At 40.0% G+C, this 26,568-nt stretch overlaps 1 protein-coding gene across 1 annotated transcript in view; it reads left to right on the forward strand.

Moving 5' to 3' along the window:
* The window catches only part of KDM5B (lysine demethylase 5B), a 49,015-nt gene extending 22,475 nt beyond the window's left edge, over positions 1 to 26,540 (forward strand). Inside the window, exons 7-27 of the mRNA XM_082778515.1 lie at positions 806 to 909; positions 2,133 to 2,291; positions 2,891 to 3,010; positions 3,436 to 3,594; positions 4,004 to 4,185; positions 7,015 to 7,177; positions 8,178 to 8,297; positions 9,183 to 9,377; positions 9,787 to 9,968; positions 10,553 to 10,677; positions 11,023 to 11,173; positions 12,194 to 12,308; positions 13,228 to 13,583; positions 13,986 to 14,124; positions 16,094 to 16,273; positions 17,127 to 17,285; positions 18,260 to 18,745; positions 20,830 to 20,941; positions 22,341 to 22,495; positions 23,067 to 23,393; positions 24,058 to 26,540. Of these exons, the coding sequence (XP_082634641.1) occupies positions 806 to 909; positions 2,133 to 2,291; positions 2,891 to 3,010; positions 3,436 to 3,594; positions 4,004 to 4,185; positions 7,015 to 7,177; positions 8,178 to 8,297; positions 9,183 to 9,377; positions 9,787 to 9,968; positions 10,553 to 10,677; positions 11,023 to 11,173; positions 12,194 to 12,308; positions 13,228 to 13,583; positions 13,986 to 14,124; positions 16,094 to 16,273; positions 17,127 to 17,285; positions 18,260 to 18,745; positions 20,830 to 20,941; positions 22,341 to 22,495; positions 23,067 to 23,393; positions 24,058 to 24,195 (3,827 nt within the window). The 3' untranslated portion in view covers positions 24,196 to 26,540. The remainder of the gene's footprint in view (positions 1 to 805; positions 910 to 2,132; positions 2,292 to 2,890; positions 3,011 to 3,435; positions 3,595 to 4,003; positions 4,186 to 7,014; positions 7,178 to 8,177; positions 8,298 to 9,182; positions 9,378 to 9,786; positions 9,969 to 10,552; positions 10,678 to 11,022; positions 11,174 to 12,193; positions 12,309 to 13,227; positions 13,584 to 13,985; positions 14,125 to 16,093; positions 16,274 to 17,126; positions 17,286 to 18,259; positions 18,746 to 20,829; positions 20,942 to 22,340; positions 22,496 to 23,066; positions 23,394 to 24,057) is intronic.
* The last annotated feature ends 28 nt before the right edge of the window (positions 26,541 to 26,568 follow it).

Consider the following 26,568-nt stretch of genomic DNA (forward strand, 5'->3'; position numbering starts at 1 on the left):
GTCTTCAACACCAGAACCCTGGGATTCTCCAAACTCTGCTGTATAGAAGCGAACATACATTTGCTTTTTGTTAGTTCAAAATGTCAGGAATTAAGGCTTGAGAAGAAGCATGCCCAAATTAGGTAGGAATGTAAGAATGTAGAGGAAATGCTTCTTTCTCAGGGCCACTTCTGTTGCGTGGTCATCTTTGATCATACGCTGTCGTGAAAGCTCCCACTGCAAGAAACTGAAGTGTGAAGATCATCACAAGAAGTTGCAGTGTTTCATCTCTCTGTGTTACATGCTGCCATAAAAATGGAGTTATTCAACCACATTTGATAACACCTCATGTAAACAAATTTCGGTTTTGAAGATAAATAGACTTGCAAAGTGTTTAAAATACCCACTCTAAAATGTGTCTGCCATAGTCATTTCTAGGTTGTGATGGCATGTTCAGATTTTCCGATAGTACTGGCTTATGTGGGCATTGCAGGTGTTCAAATCTTGCCTTAATTTAACTGAAACTGTTTGTATTAATGTTTCATTACCATCATAAAATCAGGCATCAGTGACCATCTCTGCACATGACAGATTAAAACAGTTTACGAACTTGCCTGCATTGTCGGTGTTCTTAGTACAACCTTAAGTAATGGTAATTCCCTTTGAAAGAGAAGTGCTCCCAATGTGTGTATAGGACAAAAGTAATTCCAAAAAATAACATAGAGTGGCAATCTTAAGAAGTCACGGCAAACAAAATAAGTAATAACCAGTGATGCTAAGTGTTAACACGTTTTGTGATAGCCTTATTTTTCTCCTATTGCACCAGAAAAGGAAATGTATAGTTCAGTGAAACTTCCTGAGAAGAGAGAGCATGCTGGGGAGCCGGAGAAAGACAAATCCAAAGCCCGATCCAAAAAACCTACTAATGCTGTGAGTATGCCCTTCATTCCTGATGTTTCATATTGTTTGCAGGTGTTTCTGGGTTTCTTTAGGGTATGTAGTGACATTTCTGTGTCACTTAGATGCAGTAAGGACTCCGTTGTATTCTTTGTGTAATTTTGTGGTTGAAACAAAGCAGTGCCTGTGCCTGCTGGAGTGTAGACACTTGTAAAGCTTCAGGCTGCTACAAAGCTGAAAATAACAGGAGAGATAAGCTTCACTATCTACAAGTCATGTAACTTGTTTTCTGTCTCCAAGGTACAGCCTCAAAATAATTTTGAAAGAAGAGTCAAAATAGAACTTGTTTTTCTGTGAACTGATCTCTCTATCTAATCTCAAAGGGAGTTTAAATGCGAGCTTTTGCACCCAGGTCTTGAACAAACCTGCCACTTACTCACATTTCACTACAAACTTGGAAGCTTTCTTGTTAAAATTCTTCATAAAAAATAATTTCATGCTCCAGCCTTCCATGTAAAACCACCCCTAAATTAAACTAAAACCAAACAACAACAAAAGCAGCAAAGCCTTGCCTTGCCAGTGAGAAGATAATACTGAGATTTTTTTCTGTCTATGCTACAACTTGGGTTCTCTTCCCACATGTTTGGTGTGCCTGCACCTTTTTCTTGGGGCTCTGCAGCTGCTGTGTGAAACTTCCATCAGACTTCTTTCAAAACTGTGCCTCCCTCTCCAAAAGTACATACGTTCGCTGGGAAGCCAGTACCTTTCCAAATAAAAAGGAAGGTCTCAGGTAGTATTTCTGAGAAAAAACAGGTACAGTTCCATTAAGAGGAACCCTCTTTTCTCTTCTGAGACTCAAAATAGTTGGTCTCAGAGGATGCTGAAACATCTGTGCATGTTATGCATGACAGCAAGAAGAAAAAGGATATGTGAGCCACCAATAGATGTTAAAATGTTCTTGTCAAATCCACATACTGCTGATTTGAAACTATCCTGGCTGCTGCATCAAGTTTTCCATCATTTGAAGAAGGCTACAGGGAAGAGCTTGCAACTTTTGTAGTCCTTCCTTAAATTTCAAAGGGGGTTATGTAAGTTACAAAGACATAAAAATGTTGTGTTTGCTTTTCTCACTTCTATTTCAGAGAGAAAATAAATAAACTTTAGCAAATGTCATGGATGACTTAGTTACAAACTTCTCTTTTACCATGAGTTACCTTAAGTGCTCAAATTCCCACTCTGGCAATTTCTTGTTACAGGTGGATTTGTATGTATGTCTCTTATGTGGCAGTGGTAACGATGAGGACCGTCTCCTGTTGTGTGATGGCTGTGATGACAGTTACCATACTTTTTGTTTAATTCCACCCCTTCACGATGTTCCCAAAGGGGACTGGAGGTGCCCCCAGTGTTTGGCTCAGGTAATTTGACAAACTGTAAAAGATAGGTTGAAAATTGTCTGTTTTACATATGACCCCAGGGATTGAAAACACTATTTGTTATTGCTTAGTTGTGCAAACAAGGTGATCAAGGACAAAACTAAAATGAAGACCCGGAGTGCTTCAAATCACAAAGCTATCACTTAATACTGCAGAGCCAAAACATGATCTGCACTAGCATTGCTGAAATTCCAAAGAATAGTTTGCATTTTAATTGGTGCCTTCCCTTCGTATTTAAAATTGGAATCTCACTGTGTGTTTCAGTATGGAGTTTTCTGTATCTTTTTTGCTTAGCTGTATTAAAGGAAGGAGAAATTATGGCATTGGCATATTAATTCATTGGTGTTTGTGCAGATTTACCAGTACACACCATAGTTTGGTGAATCAAGCAGAGAGCATGAAGTCAGGGCACTTTGAGTGTGCTTTCTGACTTGTCCTCTGGCTGTGTGACTTGGTGCAGTCATTTCATTTTGGTGTGCCTTCCTGCTCCTGCCAAATGGGGTAATACTAACCCATCTGTGTAAAATCTGAGTGCAGATTGTCTTATTTATACTTTAAAGTAATTATTTTTTCAATTGCAGGAGTGTAATAAGCCTCAAGAAGCATTTGGTTTTGAACAAGCAGCAAGAGACTACACACTGCGCACCTTTGGAGAAATGGCAGATGCATTCAAGTCAGACTATTTTAACATGCCAGTACATGTATGTTCATGTTTTTACCCTAATGCCATAATGTAGATTTCATTTTTAGTGCTTATGTAATTCATGGGGGAGGGTGGAAGCCCAGTTTTGAATGGGAAGAAATGTCAAATCAGATCCTGTTTACCCCAGTGCTTTAAGGAATGGTTTCTTGTTTTGCTGCTTTCTTGTTTTTTTAACTTCTGAAAAAGCATCTGTAAGTAAGGAAATACTCTTCCAGCTATCGTCTGCTGCTGAGACTACAAAGAAACAGCATGTCTGGGGGGCAAACCCATTTCTGTTGCATTTTTTGTTTGTTTTGCTGAAGCAATTAAGACATGAAATGTGTTAAGTTAATGGAGGTTCCTCCCTGAGCTAGATTTTATGCACGGCCCCTCTATATACTGATTCCTGAGTCCTTGTACATTTATACTTTTCCTCATACCTAGATGGTCCCCACTGAGCTGGTTGAAAAGGAATTCTGGAGACTTGTTAGTACCATTGAAGAGGATGTTACAGTGGAATATGGAGCTGATATTGCTTCAAAGGAGTTTGGCAGTGGCTTCCCAGTTAGAGATGGGAAATTCAAAGTGAGACCAGAAGAAGAGGTAGGTCTTTATTAGTTCACTTGGTATATTTGTATCATCTCTTTATTAAATAGGTCTCTTTGATTCAAACCAACATAATGGAACTGGTCTGCCAAGTGTTTTATGTATCTGGCATAGTATTTGAGGAAGAGAATTGCATCAGGTTTTTTATGTTAAAAAGTCATGAGTTTATATTAAAAGTTAATAAATAATTTTGAGATTATTATTTTGTTAATCTCAATCTAACATAGGTCAGATAATGTTTTGAGAAAGAGTGAAGACAACAGAGGTTTTGTTCTATGATTCATAGACCTGTTTTTTACAATTTTCAATTTGGAAAGATGCTTTTCTTCTATTGATCTTTTGGCAGCTTCACCTTTTTTTGCACTTCATGTTGTTTAAACTTGTGACTGTTCTGTTCAATTTTCAGGAATACCTTGATAGTGGCTGGAATTTAAACAACATGCCTGTGATGGAGCAGTCTGTTCTTGCTCACATCACTGCAGACATATGTGGAATGAAATTACCTTGGCTATATGTAGGAATGTGCTTTTCTTCATTTTGTTGGCATATTGAAGACCACTGGAGCTATTCGATTAACTATCTGCATTGGTGAGTGAGAGGGATCAACTCAGCCTGAGAAGTAATCTCCCTTTTATTCACCCTTTCCTTTTTTAATTAATGGACTAAAACCAGATTCAAAGAGTTCAGACTGGAATAAACCTTACAATTCTATAATAACAGGCTTAAATTCGATGCAATGATCCCTGCATTTGAACAAGAGGTCATATTTTGGAAAGAGACATCCATTCCCAGTTTTAAAAAAATCCATGAGAGATGCAGCAGATACTCCATCAGATGTTTTATTATGCTCAGTGTGAAACTAAAAATCATGCAAGTTTTTTTAAAAACCATGTAGCTTCAACTAACAGTCCTAGGATCCTGCATACTTTTTGTCTCTTAGATTTTTGTCATAAATCCTCTCATCAAGTGAACACTTGTCAATTGTAATCAGGACCTATCTTTGCCATCTCTTTGATATTCTAAATAGGTTGAACTTTTTAAACTTCTCACCTTTTAACAGCTTTTCTAGAGATTGAATTATTCAGAATTGTCACTTTACCTGAAACCTGTCAAGCTCTTTTCCTTTTTTTCTTATGTATTCCATAAAAATGGTAAAACCACATCCCAGCCACTATTCAGTAGGTAGTCTTTTTGGTCAGTTATTCAATTGCTGCTCCTTGAAATAGCTTCTAATGTAGCACATTCTGAGTAGTCAGTGACTTAGATGGCTTTCTTTCTTAGTATTTGGCAGTATTAAAATCAATTTTTGAAAGAGATTAAGTAACTGAGTGATCAAGAGCACATTGTAAAAATGTTCTTCATTGTCATTTGTCACTTTTTTTTTTGGTCTGGATCTTCTGTCAGTCTGAAAGCTATGGGATTTTTGGATCAAATAGAAATTTTATCTCTTCTAGGAGCGCTTGCTGGGGAGCTGGAGTGGTGGTGCTTTCTGGATAACTTGTGCTAATTCACACTGGTATTTGCAGTCAAGGCCAGACATATACATAGGTGTATGCATGTATATGTGCACACGTGTACATACATCACAGACACTGACATGAATGTCTTTTGATGTCTTCCCTTCTCCTTTGCAGATACTCTTCTGTATGCCCCTTCAACTTACAAGCTTACGTCTGTTTTTTGTTGTTGTTCCTTTTAGCCTACTTGAGAACAATGTGTAGTTGGGGTTAATAGTGTTCTTGGCCGAAGAAGTAAGTTGTAATGACCTGCTACTGGAGAGACTATGCTCCAAACTCTGAAGAGGCTTCAGAAGGCAGCACTGATTCTTGCAAAGTACTGGGGATGGGACATCCTTCTTCAGCGTTCTCATGTGCATTGAAGTAGCTTGGTTCCTAGTACATTATAGTAGGTAGTCCCAAGTGAACCAGGTTACAGTAGCAGACCTTCAGGGTTGAAGGAAATAGTTTTCCTACATGGCTGTAAATCCTGTGTTAGTTCTTGAAATGGATAAAACAAGAAGAAAAAGAATTGCTTCTGATGATGCTTGCAAATATATAAATGATACGAATGAGAGGAAGAATTGCTAGCATTGATGCCAATAATATTGAAGGCAGGAATGTGGAGCTCTCTGGTGGCAGTGCAGAAAGAACTGTTGCCTTTATCCATTCCTCAGCTTGCTGCCTTAATAAGACTGAAACCTCACACATAGTTTAGAGTTTTATGTTTCTCCACTATCTGTTCTCTTTGAGTCCAGAAACCCCTGGTCCCAGTATCTTGCTGCAGGTTTAGAACAGCTCATAACTGCTTGTCATCCAGTACTTGACACTGACACCTATCCAGCATTGGGTTTACACAGGACAGTTTTTAGTTGGATCTGTGACTACTCTTCGTGAACTCATGGAATTGTTCCAAGGTGATGGTTGAGTCCTGGGCCACGTAATCATTTAGTCACTTGTGTATTAAAGACTCTACTTATGCCACTCCTGGTGATATTAATATAGTTTTACTTCCACAGTCCCTCCCACTTGCTGTTTTCTTCACCATGATAGAGGTGCTGTTTTGAGTATAGGAATAAATTCCTAGATATGGTGAATATGCTTCTTGAGTCGTCATCTCTTACTCTCTTCTTCTGGAATTCTCCCAGTTGTTTTATGATTTATCGGAGGAAAAGAAGGGAAAAAAGTACTGGGTCAGCTTTATTTTGCCAGCTCTTTAGTAGTCCTGGGTGAAAGTGATTCATCTGTTTTCATTTCTAAATACCTTTTCTAACATCTCTCTTTATAAGCATTTGGGAGGCGTTTTCATCTCTGAAGCGAGCCAGCTTCATTGTAAACCTGAAACAACATTTGTTGGAAAACACCTGTGTTACCTTGATTTTCTCAACTGGCTTGCAGTGGTTTAAACTCTTGCTAAAGGTTCTTTGTTCCTACTCTGGATATGGATTTTTTTTTTCCTTGATGTCTTTTGCTTCTCTTATAGTTACATAATATGGAACCTTAATTTCTGCTTACTATGTGTTGCTTTTATGGCAATTATGACCAAGACAGAAAGAAATGGCTTTGGCTGTTAGATCCAACAGGGAATTTGCGTTCGTAGTACACAGCTTACACAGTACACAGCTTAGATTTTGAAGTTGTGCTGGAATCGACAGAACTTCACTGAGGACGTCTTTAGTCATGTGTTGCTCTCCCACCCCACCCCCTGAATATTTAAAGTATGCACTCAGAAATGTAGGCAGTTAAAAACTTAGGTTTGAAGGAGGGATCTGCATAAAAAGGGAAGGTTCAGGAAAGTGCATATTCTTTACATTCCTTCCTGGTGATATACTCTTCTTTTGACATGGTGTGTTTAAAGCAGGAGACTGAAAATGTATCTTACAAGATTGTTTATATTTAACTTTTTTTAATAATCTTGCAGGGGGGAGCCTAAAACGTGGTATGGAGCCCCAGGTTATGCAGCAGAACAGCTGGAGGATGTAATGAAGAAGCTTGCTCCAGAGCTATTTGAATCTCAGCCAGATCTCTTGCACCAACTTGTCACCATAATGAACCCGAATACTTTGATGGCCCACGGAGTGCCTGTATGTTGTTGGACTCCTGTGCTACTCCCCCAAACCCAACCCTCTTTCATTTGCTCTGAATTCTACTTCAAAGTTGATAACTGAAACCACTTTTATTACAGAGATGTTGTGGTAGTTTCCATGTGTGTTGTATCTTCCTTGTCTAGTGTAATGTGCCAGTATGAACAGATGGGCAATGGAATCATTGCTTTTGGAATTGCTTGGCAAACTCTTCTCTGGAGATCCACCTCAGTGTATTTCTATTTCTGTATCTCAGATGGAAAGTGTAGTTATGACCTTTGAAACAATGACAGGAGCTCTTCGTATGTCAGTTTAATCAGACCCATTTTTTGGGGCATAGAGTTTCTGGCAAGTGGCCAAAACCTGTTCTTCCTTTGTGTGTCATCCACATCCTCTTATTTTTCCTGGTTAAATTCTCAGCTATTTTAAAAACATTTTTCATCAGTTTCCATCATATTCCATATTAGACTTTTCATGGGAATTATGTCCCTTTACAACTTAATTAGCTTTTGACTAGCTGACCTTGGGACTTAAAGGAAAATCTGGAAAAAGCGGCACGATTTACAGTGTCTGCTGTGATTTGATAGAGTTCAAAATTTAAAGATGCAGGAAGATGGTCCACCTGCTCTCATGCCGGTTGTCTATCACTAGAAGCATTAGATTTACAGCAGTGTATAAACTTTTGAGTATGTTCCAAATTCCTCTTCCCTTTCAGCTACATGTTGAAGAGAGTCTCACCTGTGCTTTACCAGTGTAACTGTCAACAGAGCTAAAAGTGCAAAAGGCAGACAGCTGATACAAAATCGCTCAGAGTGCGAGTATGGCTGAATGAAATCCCTGTGCTTTCTGGGGTTTTATGTGTTACTGAATGCCAGTTGTAATTCTTGGGTTTGAAAGCTATATGAGGTTACCACAGGAGTAACTGGGAACTGGAAATCTGTATTCTCAACATGCAGTTCTGTTCAGTTTTGACCTAATGGTTGTCTGTCTTTTCTCGTAGGTTTATCGAACCAATCAGTGTGCTGGAGAGTTTGTGATCACTTTTCCAAGAGCTTATCACAGTGGCTTCAATCAGGGTTTCAATTTTGCTGAAGCTGTGAACTTCTGCACTGTTGATTGGGTATGTTCCAAAAACAGCATTTCATAAAGTGTGCGGTTCCAAAATTGTTCCTAGCTGACGTACACCTCTAGTGCACATCTAGATCATGAATCCTCTTATGATCTGCCACCGCCTCCCCCAAGTGGTCTTAGCTATTCGTAATTGTGACCTATATTTAAAACCAACCAAACAACAAAAAAGAGACTAAAAAGGAAGTGACTGAAACTGAAAGTAACCTTTCTGCAGCACAGTGACTGTATTTTTATAATGTTTGGTTTGGTTTCATTTTTCCCTCTTGCTCTCCTGTGAGTTTTATACGGGACTAGCATGTAACCTTAGCATCAGCATCACCTGGGTCAGCACAGAGCCTTAAATTAAAGCAATGAGTAACCTGCCCAGCCCTTAATGAATTCTTAAGTCTGTCTGGGGTTAATTAGGGACTTTAATTGTTTGTGGAGTCAGTGATTTCCCATGGTGAAGTACAGTTGATGTGTTCTGTAAAACAGACGTATGGTTTGAGACTAAAAGTCCAGCTTGCCTTGCATGCTCCATGGTGCCCCAGCCACCATGCATTTTTAACTTCTGTCTTTCTGGGCCTACTGTGATGTAATGATTTAGTTGCCCCTCGATATGGTCTCTTCCAGATGGTGTGTTCTCCCCTTGAGCCTAGCTAATCAACTTGCCTTCAGTGTTTGCTGTGAAGTTGTAAGCAGTTCTGGTTTACAAGAAATCAGTGGGGGTCTTGACTTCCCTTTTATTTTACATTCAGAATTACAAGTATTGCTGCTGGAAGGATTTGTCTTGACCTCTAATCTGGTTAGTTTTGGTTAGCAACATAAGAAGTCATTACCTTAATGTAATTTTCACGAAGAATTCTTTGTTGTTTTTTTTAATTTTTCAATGCAGCTGCCATTGGGTCGCCAATGTGTAGAACATTATCGCCTGCTACACCGTTACTGTGTGTTTTCTCATGATGAGATGATCTGTAAAATGGCTTCCAAAGCAGAGTTTCTTGATGTTGTGGTAGCATCTACTGTTCAAAAGGACATGGCTATTATGATTGATGATGAGAAGATGCTGCGTGAGAAGGTTCAGAAACTGGTGAGTTGTTGGAAATAATATTACAATGAATGAAAGAACATTGAAATAGTGGTGCACAATACATTCTTGTACTTCACTGTGTTGTCAGTGGTTTAAAGCTACATAGTACTTTCCTGAGTAGTAGCACTTGCTTTCAGAGGAATGCTTAGAAAAAGAACCATTTATCATGAGCCTTGTTTTATCATCTGCCCTTTAATATTGTTCAGACTTCTCTTTAAAGTATGTTCATTCTCTTAGTAATGTTGTCAGAATAGCTGATTTTTCATTAAACAAAATCTTTGTTTGCCTGGTTTTAATATCTTATTTCTAAACTTTATTATCCCTTTGATAAACTTAGCCTCTAATGTTTTAGTTTGGAATAATCACCTGTTTGTTAGACTTTGAAGTGATGTAACGTGCTCTTTTTCAGGGAGTGACTGACTCGGAGAGAGTGGCTTTTGAGTTGTTTCCTGATGATGAGCGACAGTGCTTAAAGTGTAAAACCACTTGTTTCATGTCTGCTGTTTATTGTCCATGTAAACCTGGATTACTGGTATGCTTGTATCATGTAGAGGATCTTTGTTCCTGTCCCACCTACAAATATAAACTGGGGTAAGCTTTAGATAGCAAATAACATTGGGTTCTGGAGATATTCATTATACATGTAGATATTGCAGACTAACAATCCAGTGCCTGTGCCGTTTTGTCAATGGTGCTAGTCTCAGTATTCTGCTTCTCACAGTCCTTTGCAAATAGAGTGCCCCCAAAACAAAGTGCCTTTTCTGTGCTCTTACACAAAGACATTTTCTTCTCAGCATTCTGCTCTTGTTCTATAAGGGCAAAAATTACTGGATAAATTAGTTTACTTTTTTTATTTATAGCAACAATGTCATTGTCCCCTATATTACTTCCAGTCCTTGCAGAGTAATCTTTTATTTGTTGTTAGCTTTCTTTCCTGTTGTCACATTTTTTTCCTGATATTTGTTGCATCTTTGTCCTACGTGAATGTAGCTTGTGCGCTTTTTGAAGTAATTGTTTGATTTAAGTTGTCTTAGGTGGAACATGGTCTATATGAACCTTAGTGCACAGTAGATTGTATCTGTGTTTTATGGGCCAGCATATCTTGATGCCTCTCCCTCCCATCCTCATGTTCCTCCCCAGTTTTTGCTCGAGTTTGAATTCTGTGTTACTTCTAGGTACCGCTATACTCTGGAGGAGCTCTATCCAATGATGAATGCACTAAAGATGCGTGCAGAATCATACAACGAATGGGCTTCCAATGTTAATGAAGCTCTGGAGGCAAAAATTAACAATAAAAGAAGTAAGAATCTTACCTTTTGTTTGCAAAACGTAATTTTAAAAGGCTAATTTTTCAGTTTTTAATTCTTGAACATTAGCAAATTTTGCGTTATATGACAATGAAAGAAATTGTGTATAATTTTGTTTTAAAGTAAATACTTCGTTTGTTATAGTTCCAGAAATTATGCTAAGCTGTCCCTGTGTGAGAAGATTATAAATCACTTTTTCCCATTAAATTTAACTGAAGTTGAAATAGAAATATATTTAATGTGTTGTATTATTCAGCCTTACCATTTAAAATCCATCACAAACTTAATTATCTTAGTATCTTTACTATCTTATATTAACTTAATATCTTTCCCAAAAGGTCTCGTCAGTTTTAAGGCTTTGATAGAAGAATCAGAAATGAAAAAGTTTCCAGATAATGACCTCCTGCGACACCTCAGACTAGTTACACAGGATGCAGACAAGTGTGCCTCAGTTGCACAACAGCTTCTTAATGGCAAAAGACAAACCAGGTAAATGTTATTACACGTTTGCAACAAAATTGAGTCATCAGACATAGATGCCAGTGTTCTGTAAGACTTGAGAAGAAAAAAAAAAAGCTTTAATTTTTGAGTCATCTTTTACAGGGGAGACCCACCTATCTGCCATGCAATAAGTTGAACATCCTGAGCTTCCTATCTCTTCTTCCCCTCTGTTGAGCATCTGGGCAGTAAATTCTTTCAGTTGTTCCCTGAAAGGGAAAAAAATGGTGTGATATTTCTAGACAGAGCAACTCCCAACATGATACAGTCCCTTTGTGCAGTGAGAACTGAAAAACTGTCAGTGGTGCATGTGTCATATTCATTACACTCTACGCCTCATAGAAAAATTAATTACCTTCACTTCCTGAGCTGATGTAGCGGGGCTGTTATATTAGAGGTCTTGAAAAAGAGTCAGCATTGTAAGATACTTATTTCCTTTTCTGTTCGGGATACTCAGACCTAGTTAATACTGGCTTGAGTTTAGAGAGGTTTTTAATACTAGCTAATTTGGTAACGCTTATCAGCCACTCATTTGATACAAGGCTTTCAGGTAAAAATGAAAATGATAATTTTAGCTTAAAGAGGATTTTTCAGAAGTGCCTACGCAACCTGTGAATACAAAACCCATTCTGGGATTTGTTCTCTTTTGGTATGTGCATGGGGAGAGCTTACTACAATAGCTATTGCAACATAACCGAACAGTTTACCCACAATTGCTTTGTGTTCTGGAAAAAAGTCTAAGTTTATTCTGTAATAACTAGTGCCCTTCCAAGGCTGAGGAGTTGTTCCAGAATACTGTTTAATATGAAAGAGTGTTTGCAACAATAGTTTATTCTGCTATTGCCAACATAAGTTTTCCCATGTATGTAAGCCCTAGGCTGCTTGGGTGCCTTTTGATTATTACATTGCCTATGAGTAAAATTCAATTTACAAGAAATTATAAGCAGATTTTTGAGAAGTTTAGATTTGGTTTTAGTGGCATAGAACAAATGTTACTGTGTGTATTTGCAGGTATCGCTCTGGAGGAGGGAAATCTCAAAATCAGCTGACTGTGAACGAGCTCCGGTTGTTTGTAAGGCAGCTGTATGCTCTGCCCTGCGTCCTCAGTCAGACACCATTACTGAAGGTAACTTGGAAAATTCTGGAGGAACGAACGCATCTTCCACATTTATCAGCTAGTGCTGATTATTTGCTCACGAGACGATCAGCACTAAAGTGCTTCAAGATTTGATTTTCAGAATTTGCCAAAATACTGCATGTCCCACTGAGGGGGTAATCCAAGGAAATGGACGTAAACTCTAGGCAGGTGTGGTTCCTGTCTTAAAGAAGAGTCGCTTTGCTTATCTGAGGCTCAGAACCAGAAGATACAGTGCCCCACTCCTGAACCATCCTTTGAATGTCCATAGATACAGGGTTGAGGGACCAGACAGTAACGTGTAGCTGTTTGAATCCGATCACAAGTCTGGATAACCAGTTCAACCCAGCTTTATGACTGTGGTTTTTGAAGCTTTATCAGGTCTAGAATTTAGATAATACAGTGCTATTTACAGTTATTTGTTAATAGCACCATAATTCTGTGAAGATACCTAATTACTTAAAAAGCAGAATTTCAAAAATGCCAGACACCCAAACAGACATCTGGCATCCTTCTTAATCTTAATGCTGACGTTCTTCAGCCTTCATCATCATCCCAGAACAAAGCCAGAAAATAGCACTGATGGAACACTTATTTCGCTTTGGAGCCTTTCGCTTCTTCTGAGTTTGAAACCTGTCCCTTAGTTTGAAGGTGTTTTGAGTGGAATTCGCTTGTATTATGATCCTCAAGCTAGTGGAGACATTATTTCTCAGGAGATGCTGGTATATACTATGTGTTGAAGATGCACTAAGTGTTCCAAATGTCAAAATAATTTGCTGGGCATGTTGTATGCTTGGCAACGTGATGCTTGCCAGGAAACTTACACTTAATGTTTAAGCTTACACTTAAATGTTTAAGAGATTTGGCAGTGCGTTTTCTTCTGTTTTGATGTTGAAATTATATATTTCAGGATCTGCTTGATCGTGTAGAAGCTTTTCAACAGCAAAGCCAAAAACTCCTTTCTGAAGAAATGCCTTGTGCTGCAGAACTCCAGGAGCTGTTAGATGTCAGCTTTGATTTTGATGTTGATTTACCCCAGCTTGCCGAGCTGCGGATACGTCTGGAACAGGCACGCTGGCTCGAGGATGTGCAACTGGCTTCCTCAGACCAAAACTCTCTTACTCTAGATGATATGAGACGTCTTATAGACTCAGGTGTTGGACTGGCTCCCTACCCAGCGGTTGAGAAAGCAATGGCAAAGCTGCAAGAGCTCCTTACTGTATCTGAACACTGGGATGACAAAGCCAGAAATCTGATAAAGGCCAGGTAGAAGCTAAATCTTACTGTTGCATTTTGTAGTTCCATAAGCTATTTAAGATGGAAATAGTTGGCTTTGTGTCTGAAGGGCTTCATATAGTCCACAGCATAAAGGCAAATACTTGCCCGATCCTGAAAGGAAAGGGATAGAGGTGGTAGGTGTGACTGAGTGATTTTACATGCTGGTGTTGGCTTGCAGTGTTTGTGGTGCTCCAATATCATTGGGCAAGTCCTCCTTTTGCCACAGAGGAAGGGTTTTAAGTTTTTTCTCTCCCCTCAGTAATAACACCTGTATTACTTATGCAGTGTTTGTACAGTAAGCATCGCTAGTACCAGGTGTAACATCATTATTTGATGTATACCTGAAATGTATTGCAGTATTTTACATTTTGAGCTGTTTTGTATACCTAGACCACGGCAGTCGCTGAGCAGTCTTGTAGCAGCACTGAAAGAAATAGAGGAGATCCCAGCCTATCTCCCAAATGGTGTTGCACTGAAAGATGCAGTGCAGAAGGCCAAAGACTGGCTGCAGGAAGTGGAATCTTTACAGGTAGGTAAAACGAGCTGTTAGCTTTTTGGGAATCGGTAGTAACTGCTGTCATGTTAGCACACTGCACGCTCTGTTGTGTGCGCTTGGTGCTTCAGCATCCTGCAGAATTAAGAATGCCTAATGTATATCATTTTCCTGTAGCATCTTCTAAAAAACTTAAATCTCTTGATCCAGAAATACTCCTGATCAGACAACTGTCCTGGCCTTACATTTTCTCCTTTTTTGAATGCACCTATCTGGAGCATGCTCCAAACTGTACTGTACTGCAAGTGACATCTCAGCAAGACCTGATGCTATAGAGATTCTGATGCTGGTGGTACAATTGCCTATTCTGAGGCCCTGTAGAATTCATTTGCTGTTTCTACAGCTGTATCGTAGTGGCATTTCACATATCGTAGTGTTGAAAGTTATGGCCTCATTAAGCACGCTCAGTCTCAAAGCTGTTTCTTGTTCTATTGCTTATGGTCAGCTTTTGATTTCATAGATTAAAGTACATGTAATTTTATATAGTTCTGCCAGAATTCGGAAATGGAAGTTAGTTGGCTTCTTCCTCCTTCACTGTTTCTTCCATCCCTTTCCATTTTTGAAACTCCTTCCAGCCTTGCTTGATTTCAGTTTTCATGTTTGCACTCTGAAATAAGTCTTTGAGTGAGCAAAAAAAAAGTATCCTCTAAAGAGAAAGATCTGTACAAGTCTTTACTTGGCTTCTGGGACTTCTCACTTGAAGACCTTTTTGACCTTTCAGATGGTTTTCTTTGAGGATCCAATTTCCTTTCATGTGTTTTCAGGTCTTTTGCTTATTTACAGTTCAGTGGCAGCTTAACTCTCCTTCCTTCTCACTGCCCACTTCCTTTCTCAGGTTAGCACTGTTTTTGTGCAGCCAGACACTGCTCATTCAAGCCCAAGTGAATAATTGTAGGCTGGACCATCTCTTTGAAGTGGTTCACGTCTCAGGCCTCGCAAGTACTGGTGCAAGGGGTTGATGTACAGATGATGAAAGGGTTGGTCTGTGATTGCAGTGATGTCACATTTCGACATAAATGGCCAAATGATTTCCGAAGTTTTCGTTTGTTGTCATGTTTTTTCCATGAAGTGAGCTCTAACCTGGCAATAATTTTCTCAGGCCAATCTGACTTGAATTGGGATTTTTAATGAGTCAAGACGTTTTTATTTAAAAAAATATTTTCTTAGGCTTTAAATTTTTGAAGGAACAAAGTTTGTATTCAGAGTTCACTAACTTTCGAGGGTTACCTTGAGAAGTAATTTTTCTTGGTATTTGTTAATTTCATATTTTAGACTCTGAAAATTCTGCCTACTGAATATGGAAAAATGTGTTTGTATGTGCCAAGAATTTTTTGCACAGTTTGAGTCTTGTGTAAATGCCTAAGGTCACTGACTTGCTGACAGCTCATGGTATCTGTTGTTTGAGGTTGGCTGCTAGAGATGTCAGGGTTGTTCTGGATGAATGGTTCTCAAGTCCCAAATCACTGCCTATTTTAGAAATTACCTCTTGGTCCTGCTCTACTGCTGACCTTGGAACTCTGTTGCCTTAAGCATCAGTTGCCACGTGAATGAACAGAGGTCACTTTCAAGTGGCAAACTGGATATTTGAAATTCTTCTTGCTCTTGGCATACTGAGGAGTGGCTTGGATTTGCTTTCTGGGTCTATTTTGAAATTAATTTGATTTTCTAATGGGAATGCAGATTGTTAGATTGGGGGCTTGGCTATATTGTTCAGTCTTTTTTTTTTTTAACTGTCATTTGGTAATTTTTTTTTTTAATTTCTATTAGTTTTGTCTGTGTACTTAATGGCTAGAGTATGAGCAGCTCAAATGTTGAAATAATGGATACAAAAGTGATGAAAGTGTCTAAGCAATAAATTCTCTATCTTCAGTTAATTTAAATAATTTACTGTGATTCATACTATGTCTTTTATACATCGAGCATTTCCTCATTTATAATCTGACAGGTTGGAGGTCGTGTGCCGGTACTGGACACGTTAGTGGAACTCGTCACAAGAGGTCGGTCTATTCCAGTGCACCTGGACTACCTGCTGAGGCTCGAGTCCTTGGTGTCAGAAGTTCAGGCGTGGAAGGAGTGTGCAGCTAACACATTTCTGTGCGAGAATTCCCCTTATTCTCTTCTGGAGGTAAGAGATCTCAGCTCTGGATTCATATTCCATATGGATTCACCATTCATATTACAGCAAAAGCACATCTGAGTTGTGGTATTAACTCATCAAATAGCAGTAAATATTAAGTTTTAGGATTATGTTACCTATCCTAAAGTTACTTCATTGATCTATGCTTTTCATGTTAATTTTAAACTTTGAAAATGGTTAAGGTTATCTTTACTTTCTATATTTTTTTCTAATAAGCGGGTGGTGTGAGAATCCTGTTCCACAGTAACATTTCCAAGAGGAGTATAGGAAGACTGCAAATTTGTGTCACTGAACTTACTTCAGTGTGTCAGGCTGCAGCAGCTGGAGTGTAGATCTGTATCTCATTTGTCCACCACAGCTGTGATGACTGCAGGACTTTTTGGCTGGGCTGTGGTAAGGCTGAAGTTGTAGGTGCTTCAGCTGTCCCTCTGCATGTGTGTCAACATCTGCGGTTTTTGAGCAATCCACACTTTATAGCCTACACAGAACCCCTCTTCCATCCCAACCTTCCTTTCTCCGTTAGGACTGGGGAATGAGATACAGCTTGTGAAGCCCCGTGCTGTGTTTCAGGGCTTCCAGCTTAAATTGCATGGAAGCTGCTCAGTGCATCAGCTGTCTCGTCCCAGCAGGCTGAGTGAAACATCCAGGTGTTTGTAGTCTGCCCATTGTATAAAATTGATTTTTTAACCTTCCAGCTCTCCCTGTTTTCCAGATAACCTCACCCTAGTCTCCCAAATCTTTGATGGAAAAAAATGCAGGAATCCCTGTTGTATGTGGCTGTGTGAAGGGCAGATGAATGCATTACAAATGTTGCAGACAATGCTGCTTTCCTGTTCACTAGGTATTATGTCCCCGGTGTGATATTGGAATATTGAATCTTAAAAGAAAGCAGAAGAAGCTGAAGGAGCCAGTGCCAAGTGGAAAGAAGAAAAGCACTAAGCTAGAGAGCTTGAGTGACTTAGAAAGAGCTCTTTCTGAGAGCAAAGACACTGCATCTGCGGTATGTGACTTTTTTTGACTCGATGTGACTTGAGGTCTCTTCCAACCTAGAATTTTTTTTTTTTTTTTTCTGAAATGCAGTTCCTTGGAAGTTCTTTGAATGTTTGTGTTTGCCTCACATGCAGGAGTGTTGCCTTTCACTCCTTTCTGCTTGTTCTGCTGTTCTTCAGAAGAACTTCCAGGACTTTGTACTTGTTTCAGACTTCCAGAATTGCTTAGTTGTGTGTGTTGTCGTCTTGCATGCAGTCGCTTTACAGCTTGCAAGGCATTACACGTCCTGACAAAGCACAGAAAGGACAAAAATTGGGACTTACTTTCCCCATCCATAACAAAACCTTTTTAAAGATAGGTTTTACAAAGCCTGATCCTTTCAAAAAAATCAATAAGACAACACACTTATAATTAAAACAAATATGAGCATGAAGACCTCTTTTATTATGGAGTCAGTAAAATACTAGTGTTGCATGGAGCAAATCTGGTTGCTGGTGGTAAAGTGCTTCATCCCAAAAGAGCTATATTTCAGAGCCTCCACCACACTAAGATGATGATTGATGAAGGAGGCCTGTGTGAGAGCAGAACTAATTTGGTACAGTTTGAATATTACTGTCTTTGTGTGGCACAATTCAGTTTTAACCTTTGGCAACTACTTGAAACCCAAATGTTTGGTTCTTAATTTTTTGGCCTCCTGTGTTTGAAAACCCAGACTTACAGACAGAGTCCTTCCTAGGAGTGCTTGAAGGAGAAAAGCTTGGGTCCTTTAAATCAAACTGAAATTGCATCAGTGTGTATCCTTGTAACTGCTTTGCTTCAAACCACTGAAAGCTTTGAAGGGAGTCCCAGGGGATGAGAAGCTTTTTAAACATCTGAAATTGTCACCAGCATATCTTCAAGAGTGTGATTGTGCAGAGGTCTCCCCGTTTCAAGTAAGTAAGGTTTCTTTAGAAATTACATCTCTTTCTCTGAACTCCCTTTTAGATGGCTACGCTTGGGGAAGCCCGGTTAAAGGAGATGGAAGCGCTGCGGTCTCTCCGAGCAGCAAATGAAGTGAAGGTGCTGTCTAATGAAGACGATGCAGAACTGAAAGTCTGTCTGTGCCAGAAGGAGCCGGCTGCTCCGATGATTCAGTGTGAGCTCTGCAGAGGGTTCTTCCACACCAGCTGTGTTTCGGTGCCCAACATTTTGCAGGGACCTCGTGTATGGCTCTGTCCACACTGTCATCGATCAGAAAAACCACCTTTAGAAAAAATCTTGCCGTTGCTGGCCTCCTTGCAGCGTATCCGTGTGAGGCTTCCTGAGGGGGATGCCTTACGGTATATGATAGAGAGAACTGTGAACTGGCAGCACAGAGCACAACAAATGTTATATTCAGGGAATCTAAAACTTATACAAGACAAAGTTGGCTCAGGATTGTTGTACAACAGATGGCAAGCCACAGCAGGCCATTTGCCAGAGACAAATAAGGTAAGACTGAGTGCTTCAGGGTTTCCTGGCTGTGGGTGGTATGTGGTCAGCAAGAACAGTCTTAAACACCTCTGTGTTTTTTGGGAATGTTGTATCTGCTCACAAATACTGGTGAGACAGATGGTTTGTGCGTTCCTTTACAAATATAAGGACTTAGTCTTTTGTCTTGACAGTTAGCCAGGATGTGCGTGTCCTCCAGCAACAGCTTGGTGTTCTTTTTCTGCTGGAGTCCTAAGAACAATTACTCGTAAAGGGCCTATTTTTCCTTCTCTTTTTCCCTGCTTCTTTGATTTAATATGACACCATTAACAACAGTTGCTGAAGCTATTGTTTCAAAGAGCTCTCAGTATTTAATTAGTCTTTATATTATTTTCTTACAAGTATTTGAATATAATCTTAATGTTGAGAATTAGTAGCAGAGGCATCAACCTTCCAGTTTGTAACAAGCTTAGAACTCAGATAAGGTTGTTTTCAGCAGGGTGTCCTCATCTGCTGCTGCTCCTTCTCCTTATCACTTATGCTAGAATTCCCAAGGGGAATCTTGGCTAATACTACCCTGAGTTAAGCTGCAGTAAGTGTTTTAGGTGTGATCTCGAGGGAGTTAGAAGCTGCCTCCAGTAAAGAGATCTCTCAGAAAAAAAGGGCAAGGAAAGTGGGTTAAGCTTTCTAGCTTTCTTGAGATAATAAATGCATTAAAAAAAAAAGTGAAATAAAAGACCTGTTCAGCCTAAAGAATATAAAATACCTTGAAGTTAAATGCGCTGTTGCTCTCATGTTTTTACTGAGAAATGTTACTTCTGCTAGTTGAACCCTGCTGAAGATGGTCTGTGTTGGTGTTTTCATGCTCACTTAGATATAAAATGCCATGCGTGCTCAAGGAGATGTTGAGGCTGCTTCTCACATAACTCTACGATAACAAGTTGCCTGTGTTGACCACATTTTTTTTGAACAGACAAGCCTAACTTTAGAAATCAAAGCTGTATTTAGGCACCCAGGAGAATTTTTCTGGTAATTTAGAATATACAAAGTATATTTTACTAGGCCAACTTTTATAGTTGATAAAGCTGGGCAACACTGTGGGCATGTAACTGGTGTTTGGGGCAGAAATAGAAAACAGGCTAGTTCTATTAACGTAGCTTCATTAGCTCAGCGTGGCACCACATCACAGGTCCACTCCAGCTCAGTACAAGCTCTGAGCCAAAGCTGCAGTCTTGATGGACTTGAGGTTTTTCTTCTTTGAATCAAGGCTCTCAGCGCTGCTCTCTTGTCCCATAACAATTGTTTTCCCTGGTTCTCCAGGATAATCCAACACTTGTTCCCCAGAGGTGCTCATAGCAAACCACTGGAGTTGGGTTTCTTTGGCACTGGCCAAAGTGAAGAAAGTGGAGCATTTAACTGAGTTTGAGAAATTGATTTGAAAAACAGTTGTGAGCAGCTGAGGAGTGAGCCAGATTTTGAAAGGGGCCCAAACACTTGGGCAGTGAGGTAATGATTGTTTGGGAGGCATCAGGTGAGACATTTGGAAGTAGCTTGGCAGCTTAGGGAGACAACTGCCATGGAGCATCCTGAATGTGACACCTAAGGGACCTTTTAGCTTTACCATTGGTATGTCTTCTGCGTGTGTTGATGTAAGGAAAAGTTCTTCAAAACAGCCTGGTGTCTCATTAGATCATGACAGATCACTTTCTGTGAGAGATGACTTCTGTATTACGAACAAAAGAAAGGATAATATTTACAACTTTAGAGCTGAAGCTCTTGCTTCCACAATTTGTTGGTTTATTCCTACAGTGACTGTGTAGTCTCTGCTCCACGGGCAGAGCATGCTGTTTCCTGCAGTAGGTCTAGATTCTGATCTTGTGGAAATTATAATTCACGGCTAAGAATTCTGACAATAAAGTTGCTCTTGCCTATTTGCAGGTTTAGGATGAAGGATTTAGGTGTAACAGATGGAACATTTTGCAGGAATGCAAACCTTAAGGAATTGCAAGAGAAACAAATTCAATTTTTTGCAGCTATTTGACACTTCAAAATTAAATGTGTAATGAAAATATCTATGCATTATGTTATGTTTTGTTTTTTTCTAGGTTTCCCAAACAATTGGAGCTATGTCATTCTCCATGCCTCATGACTGGGATAACAGAACCATATATTTACATTCTCCATTTTCTACAGGACAGCAATGCATCCCACTTCATGGTTTGTAATCTTCACTTTGATATTTATTTTGTTTTATTTAGTTTTTTCATGCGTTTGATGGAGAATAGAGAGTGTCCTGGTCAATAGGAGTTGGCTACGGCAGGGAGACACAGAATTGAGCAGCAGTGTGTCTGCTTCTCTATCCCCTCAGGAGCTTTGGAACTTCATGTCCCATTTGGCAGACAGATAAATTCTTGGTACAGATTTCCCATGTGTGTGATGAGAAGATGTGGCATGGTAGGAGAAGAGGCATCAGCAGACAGCTGGCCCCTTCCCACATGCACAGAAGTGAGCTGAAGCCAGCCAAGCGGGTTGCAGGATACAGAAATGGATGGGAGAGGATTTGGGAAGAAGGAGACCATTGAAATCGTAGGAACTGGATAGGAAAAACATAGGCATAGGGAAGTGTAGTGCTGGAGACAACAGGATACTTATTCCATAGGATGCAGGTCCACGTACGTTTGCTTGCAGCATGGCTGTTACAGCCACAGAGACTTTTGAGTGCTTCCTTAGCTGTTGTGGCTGCACTGTGCTGTTCAGTACAGTTCTGCACACTTCCTAGCTCGGACTTTGTGTATTTTGGACTAACCCAGACATGGTAGAAGTGACATCATTATAGGACTGCAAGAAGCTGACTGTAGTTCTTTCTCTTGATGCATAATGCTATAGGGACCCTGGTCTGTCCTTACCTTCATGTTTTCAAGTCAGTGCAGCTTAATCCATAGTAAGACTACACAAAATATTTACTTCAGTTTAATGTAAAATCAAGCAGAGCAGTCATTTGGCTACCAAGTTTAACTGTGCAGGCCTTATTTGAGTTTTCTGGCATACTGTATTAAGGAGTTATTAAATAGAGATTTTGACATACCCTAGCTGTGTCTATTTCAAAAGCCTGATGCAAGTTTTGGAAGCTTCGTTGTAGTAGTAGCTGGTGGCTGTACAGCAGGAATCAGTTGCAAGGTTCATCTCCTCAGCTTTTCTTCCTTTCCCCTCTTGGCTTCACTTACAAATTCCACTCAGTTTGTTCATCTCATCCGCTTGTTTTGTAGTGAGATCATTACACTTCTTGTATTTTCAGAGGAAGGGGAAATTGCCAATAATGATGGCAGTGTTTTACCCTAGAACCAGCAAGAAATGGAAGCGTGGAGGGGTACTGAGTCACTGTACTGTTCAGTAACTTCTGTGGATGCCTTTATCTCTTTTTAACCCTGCTGTTAAAAATGAGCAGTGAAGAGGGAACAGATAAGAGTTAATCTGTAGAGTTGCAGATAAAAAAAAAAAAAAAAAAGTCTTTCACAGTTTTTTTTATGTGCTACCGGAGAAGGATTTTCATTATCTGTGCATTTCTCATCAGTGCTGACATGGAAGAATTCCTTTTCTTCTCTCTCTTTCATAATAGTCATTAGCACAGAGCTGGATGAGCTGATGATGGAAGCCCAGCTGCTACAGGTTTCTCTGCCTGAAATACAGGAGCTGTACCAGATCCTATTCACAAAGCAAAGCCCCACTTCGCAAACAGAGCAGAAGTCATCAGTTGGACAGACAAATGAAAAGGCAAGTGTCTGAAAACAGCAATGAGATTGGGGTCACTTGGGAGTAGAGGTGTAGTCCCAAAGCTGGGAAAAAAATATATATTTGACTGCCAGAACATAAAAGTTTTACAATGAGGTTTGTGTGTGTGTGTACTTCCATGAAAACACATTTTGCTTGCTCTAAAGGGGTCAAGAAGTCAATAACAAATTTGTACAAACAATTGAATGAAATTTGTGGTCTAATGCATTTCTGCTCTTTGAATCTGGATTTTTACAGTCACTCCCTGTATTTTAAGTACATCTATCCTAATTTGAACTGCAATGCTTGTCCTGTGTTTAAGAGGCCTTCTTAACTGCCTCTGAAGCCGTGGACTCAGGAAATGAGAGTTCTTCTTCCATAAACTTCTGTCACTTGAGCACGACTCAAACCTTTGACCCCCCCCTTACACATCACACTTCAGCTGAAAAGGCAGCACTCTTGTCAAACATTGCGCACTTTTACTTAATACTGCTCCTAAACACAGGGTATAAAACAACAGACAAACCTAAGTTAGTTGTATACTTAACAGCTTGTCCAAATACCTTCCCAACAGAATGAATGTTGCCGGGGGAAAAAGGATGGAATTAGTTACATGGAAAGAAAACTAAAGCGGCGTTTTGAGAGAGAGAGCTTCTGTGATGAGAAGAGAGCAAGGGTAAAAAAAATGAGAACACCCAAAAAGAAGAAACTGAAACTGAATCACTCAAGGGATCTCTGCACTAACAAACTGGAGAGAGAGCGTGAGCGACTCTTCGAGATGCAGCGTTCCAGTGAAAGCCACTTGTTTCCCTCAGATATGTCATTCTCTGAGCAGGAGGACTCTGAGGATGAAGATGCCATCTGCCCTGCTGTGAACTGTCTCCAGCCTGAGGGAGATGAGGTCAGTAAAGACAAACCCGCTGTGGTGTTCTGAATGCTGGGATCTGGAACATTCAGCTGCACTGAAAATGTTTTGTCTACGGAAACGCTGTTCACAAAGAGGGCATGAGGTACTTAGAAATCCAGAGGTGTTGTCTGCTGTTGTTGGACACCTTTAGTAATGATCCTTCCCACCTTCTCCAAGAATAACTAGAATTGGGGAAGGTGGGTGGACATGAAAACATCTGCATGGAGTTTTGGAAGGAGATGGGGATGTGCAGACACCACATCCACTGTGCTCTTGAAATATGGGTGTAGAAAGACTTTGTGGATTGCATTTTCTATGGATAGAGACAGCGCCTTAAAGTTCTGCATAGGTCTATCCATACTGAAGAGGGGAGAAGAGGGACATTGCCAGATGCTTGGGACAGCCAGTTATCAGCCATAAACTTCCTATAGGTGGGAAAACAGGAGGGATAAAAGAAGTGTGCCCTTCTCTCAGCTTCAGAGGAGCTGGACTACAGCAGTCCAGAAAGTGGTGAGCACAAGATGAGTATCCAGCAGTACCCAGTCATAGAATGGCGTGTTCTGTACTCAGTTAAATAGATGAAGAGCTGAAAAATAACTAGTGAATGCTGTATTTGTCTGGTCCTTCCCTGAACCCCGCTGTATCTGTTCTCCATTAGGTGGATTGGGTCCAGTGCGATGGCAGCTGCAACCAGTGGTTCCACCAGGTGTGCGTGGGCATCTCTCCAGAAATGGCAGAGAAGGAGGACTACATCTGCATCAGCTGCACTGGGAAGGACTCTCAGTATCGGAAGTAAAACTCCCCATAAACCATTCAGAACTTGAGTAAAGAAGGTTATCAGAGTTTTCCAATAAAGCCACAGGGGCTGGTTTAAGAACCAGATTGCAAATGGTGCTACTTCTATCCTCATGGGATCATTTTCCAGAACTCAAAACAATTTTTGACACTTTTGTATTTTTTCCCTTGATCTTTGTGGTTGTTGAGGTTTGAGAAGCTGACTGTTTAGCAGGGGTTCCCACCAATTTGGAAGGCATTTGAAACATGCACCTTTTATTGTACAGCATTAAATTACCTCTCTGGGATTTACCGGCATATTTAATTCAGCTTGGTTTAGGTGCAAAAAAACCTGCACCATGGATTTTCCAATAAATCCTCTTTTGAGGAAATCCCTGTTTACTCTGTTAACTCTTTGGAGACTTTAGGTTTTTTTCCACTTTGTTTTTCGTAGACTAGGTTTATTTATCTGAGCAATAACTTCTATGTCTGGTTTCAGTGACTGGAATGACAATTCTGAACAGCGTGTTGCTTTTAGCATTGGTTGATGTACAGAAAGCAAATGTTAGATCCTAGAGTCACTGATGGCCCAGTGACGTAGAAGACAGGAGAGAAAAAAAAAAAAAGCTCTGTAAAGTAATTGCCACAGCTGTATTTTGGCTTTCTCCTTTTTTGGGTAGCTTGTATCAAATGTTGCAGTTTATATTGTGGAATAAACCCCTGGTTATGTTATAAAATTAAATGTTGGTGTTTTTAGAGAGCTTGAAATGCAGTTTCATTTCCCTCTGGATAGATCTTGGTCAATGGGTTCTTATATTCAAGAGAATTCCCTCTTAAAGGAAAAAAAAATGCAACGGTATTTTCTTACCTTTTATACTCAGGTTCTTACATCAAAAAAAAAAAAAAAAAAAAGAGTTTTTCAAGTCTTTTCAAAGTTTCTCCAAAACTGGTTATTTTACAGGTTGGGTGAACAGAGGGTCACAACTGCAGTTTGGCAGGTGAAGGAGTGGGCAGTTGGCTCAGGTGGCAAAGGTGCAGAGCAGCTCCTCCTGCCAGCATGGTGCAGCTGCCTCCTGCAGGAAGGACTCTCCCTGCCACAGGTATTGCAGCTGGCCCAGAAGCACACTTGTTGGCAGTCAGTCCACAGAGTGCTCCCTCATTCCTTTCAGCTGCTTCTGCTCGTGTTTGGGCTAAAAGCCTGAGGAATGAGGAGATTTCTGGACAGGTTATGATTCCATCAAAGGCTGTGTTTGAGGACCTTAATGTGGGGAAAGAAGGGGACAGTGCAGATGATGACAGTAAGGAGGAGGAGAAAGGAATAAAATAACCAAGTGCACTATGCCCAGAGCTCCCCCAGGCCTGGAGGGAGAGGAGAGGCACAGGAAAGGGACAAAAAGCAAGTGGAGTCAGGAGCACAGGGAAGGAGCAGCAGTAGCAACAGTTCTGCCTTGGAGGGAACAAGACCTCTAAGAATAAGTTATTTTTCTGAGCTCAAAAGCTTTGAATTTGAAGCACCTGGGGCTTACTGGAGAGCAATTGCTAATGCAGAATATAGCTGCTCCTTTGGGAAAGGACTGATGCCAGTGATGGGGCTAATTGTCTGCCAAGGGTGAAACTTAGAAGCCCTAGAAGATGGGAGGTCTAGGAGATGTTTATATCAGAGAGAGCACTCTTAGGACATCCTGTCGCCACCAGAAATGTGGCGGTGTTGGTATTCCCTCAGTTCATCAGCAAGAGGAAATGGCTGGTAAACTTTTTTCTACCATTTTTAGACCTTTCCCCTGCAGCAACAATGTGCAGGTTCTGGGCACAGTGCAAAGCCCTCAAGCAGTGCGTGGCTGATAACGACGTGGTGGATGTGTGAGTGAGAACTGTGTAGGAATTAGATTTCCTAGTTTTTTTGTTTGTTTGTTAGCTTTGTTGGTTGGGTTTTGGGGAGATGTCTTTTGTTGTTTTTTCTGTTTGTTTTACTCCTTTAGTTATGCTTTCTAGTCTCATGTTGATTTTTAACTGTTCTAGATTCTTCTGCATTAAATCATAGATGATTTGTCTAAAATGGGCAGAGGCAGTCAGCCTGACCACACTTACAGCAGTTAAATGTGTGTATACTTTCCCATTATGACTTCATCCTTTGCTGTAATTGTCAAAAGAATGTTTTGTGATAAGAAATCTTTGTGCAATGCCAAGATAACAATCCAAGCTGTGGAAAAAGAACTGATCTGTAGTGTCATCCTTTTAAAGAAGGTAGATGAACAAACTTGAAGGAGCTTGCACAGTGTTCTGATGTAGCTGAAAATGTTACCAAGTTTTCTCTCATGGTATTCCTTTTATTTTTATTTCCATTAAAGAGATGGCTGTTTAAAAAGAAGTGCCATAAGAAATATGATGCGGTTAA

The sequence above is a fragment of the Aythya marila genome (assembly GCF_965140915.1).
Source record: "Aythya marila genome assembly, chromosome: 24".
Lineage (NCBI taxonomy): Eukaryota > Metazoa > Chordata > Aves > Anseriformes > Anatidae > Aythya > Aythya marila.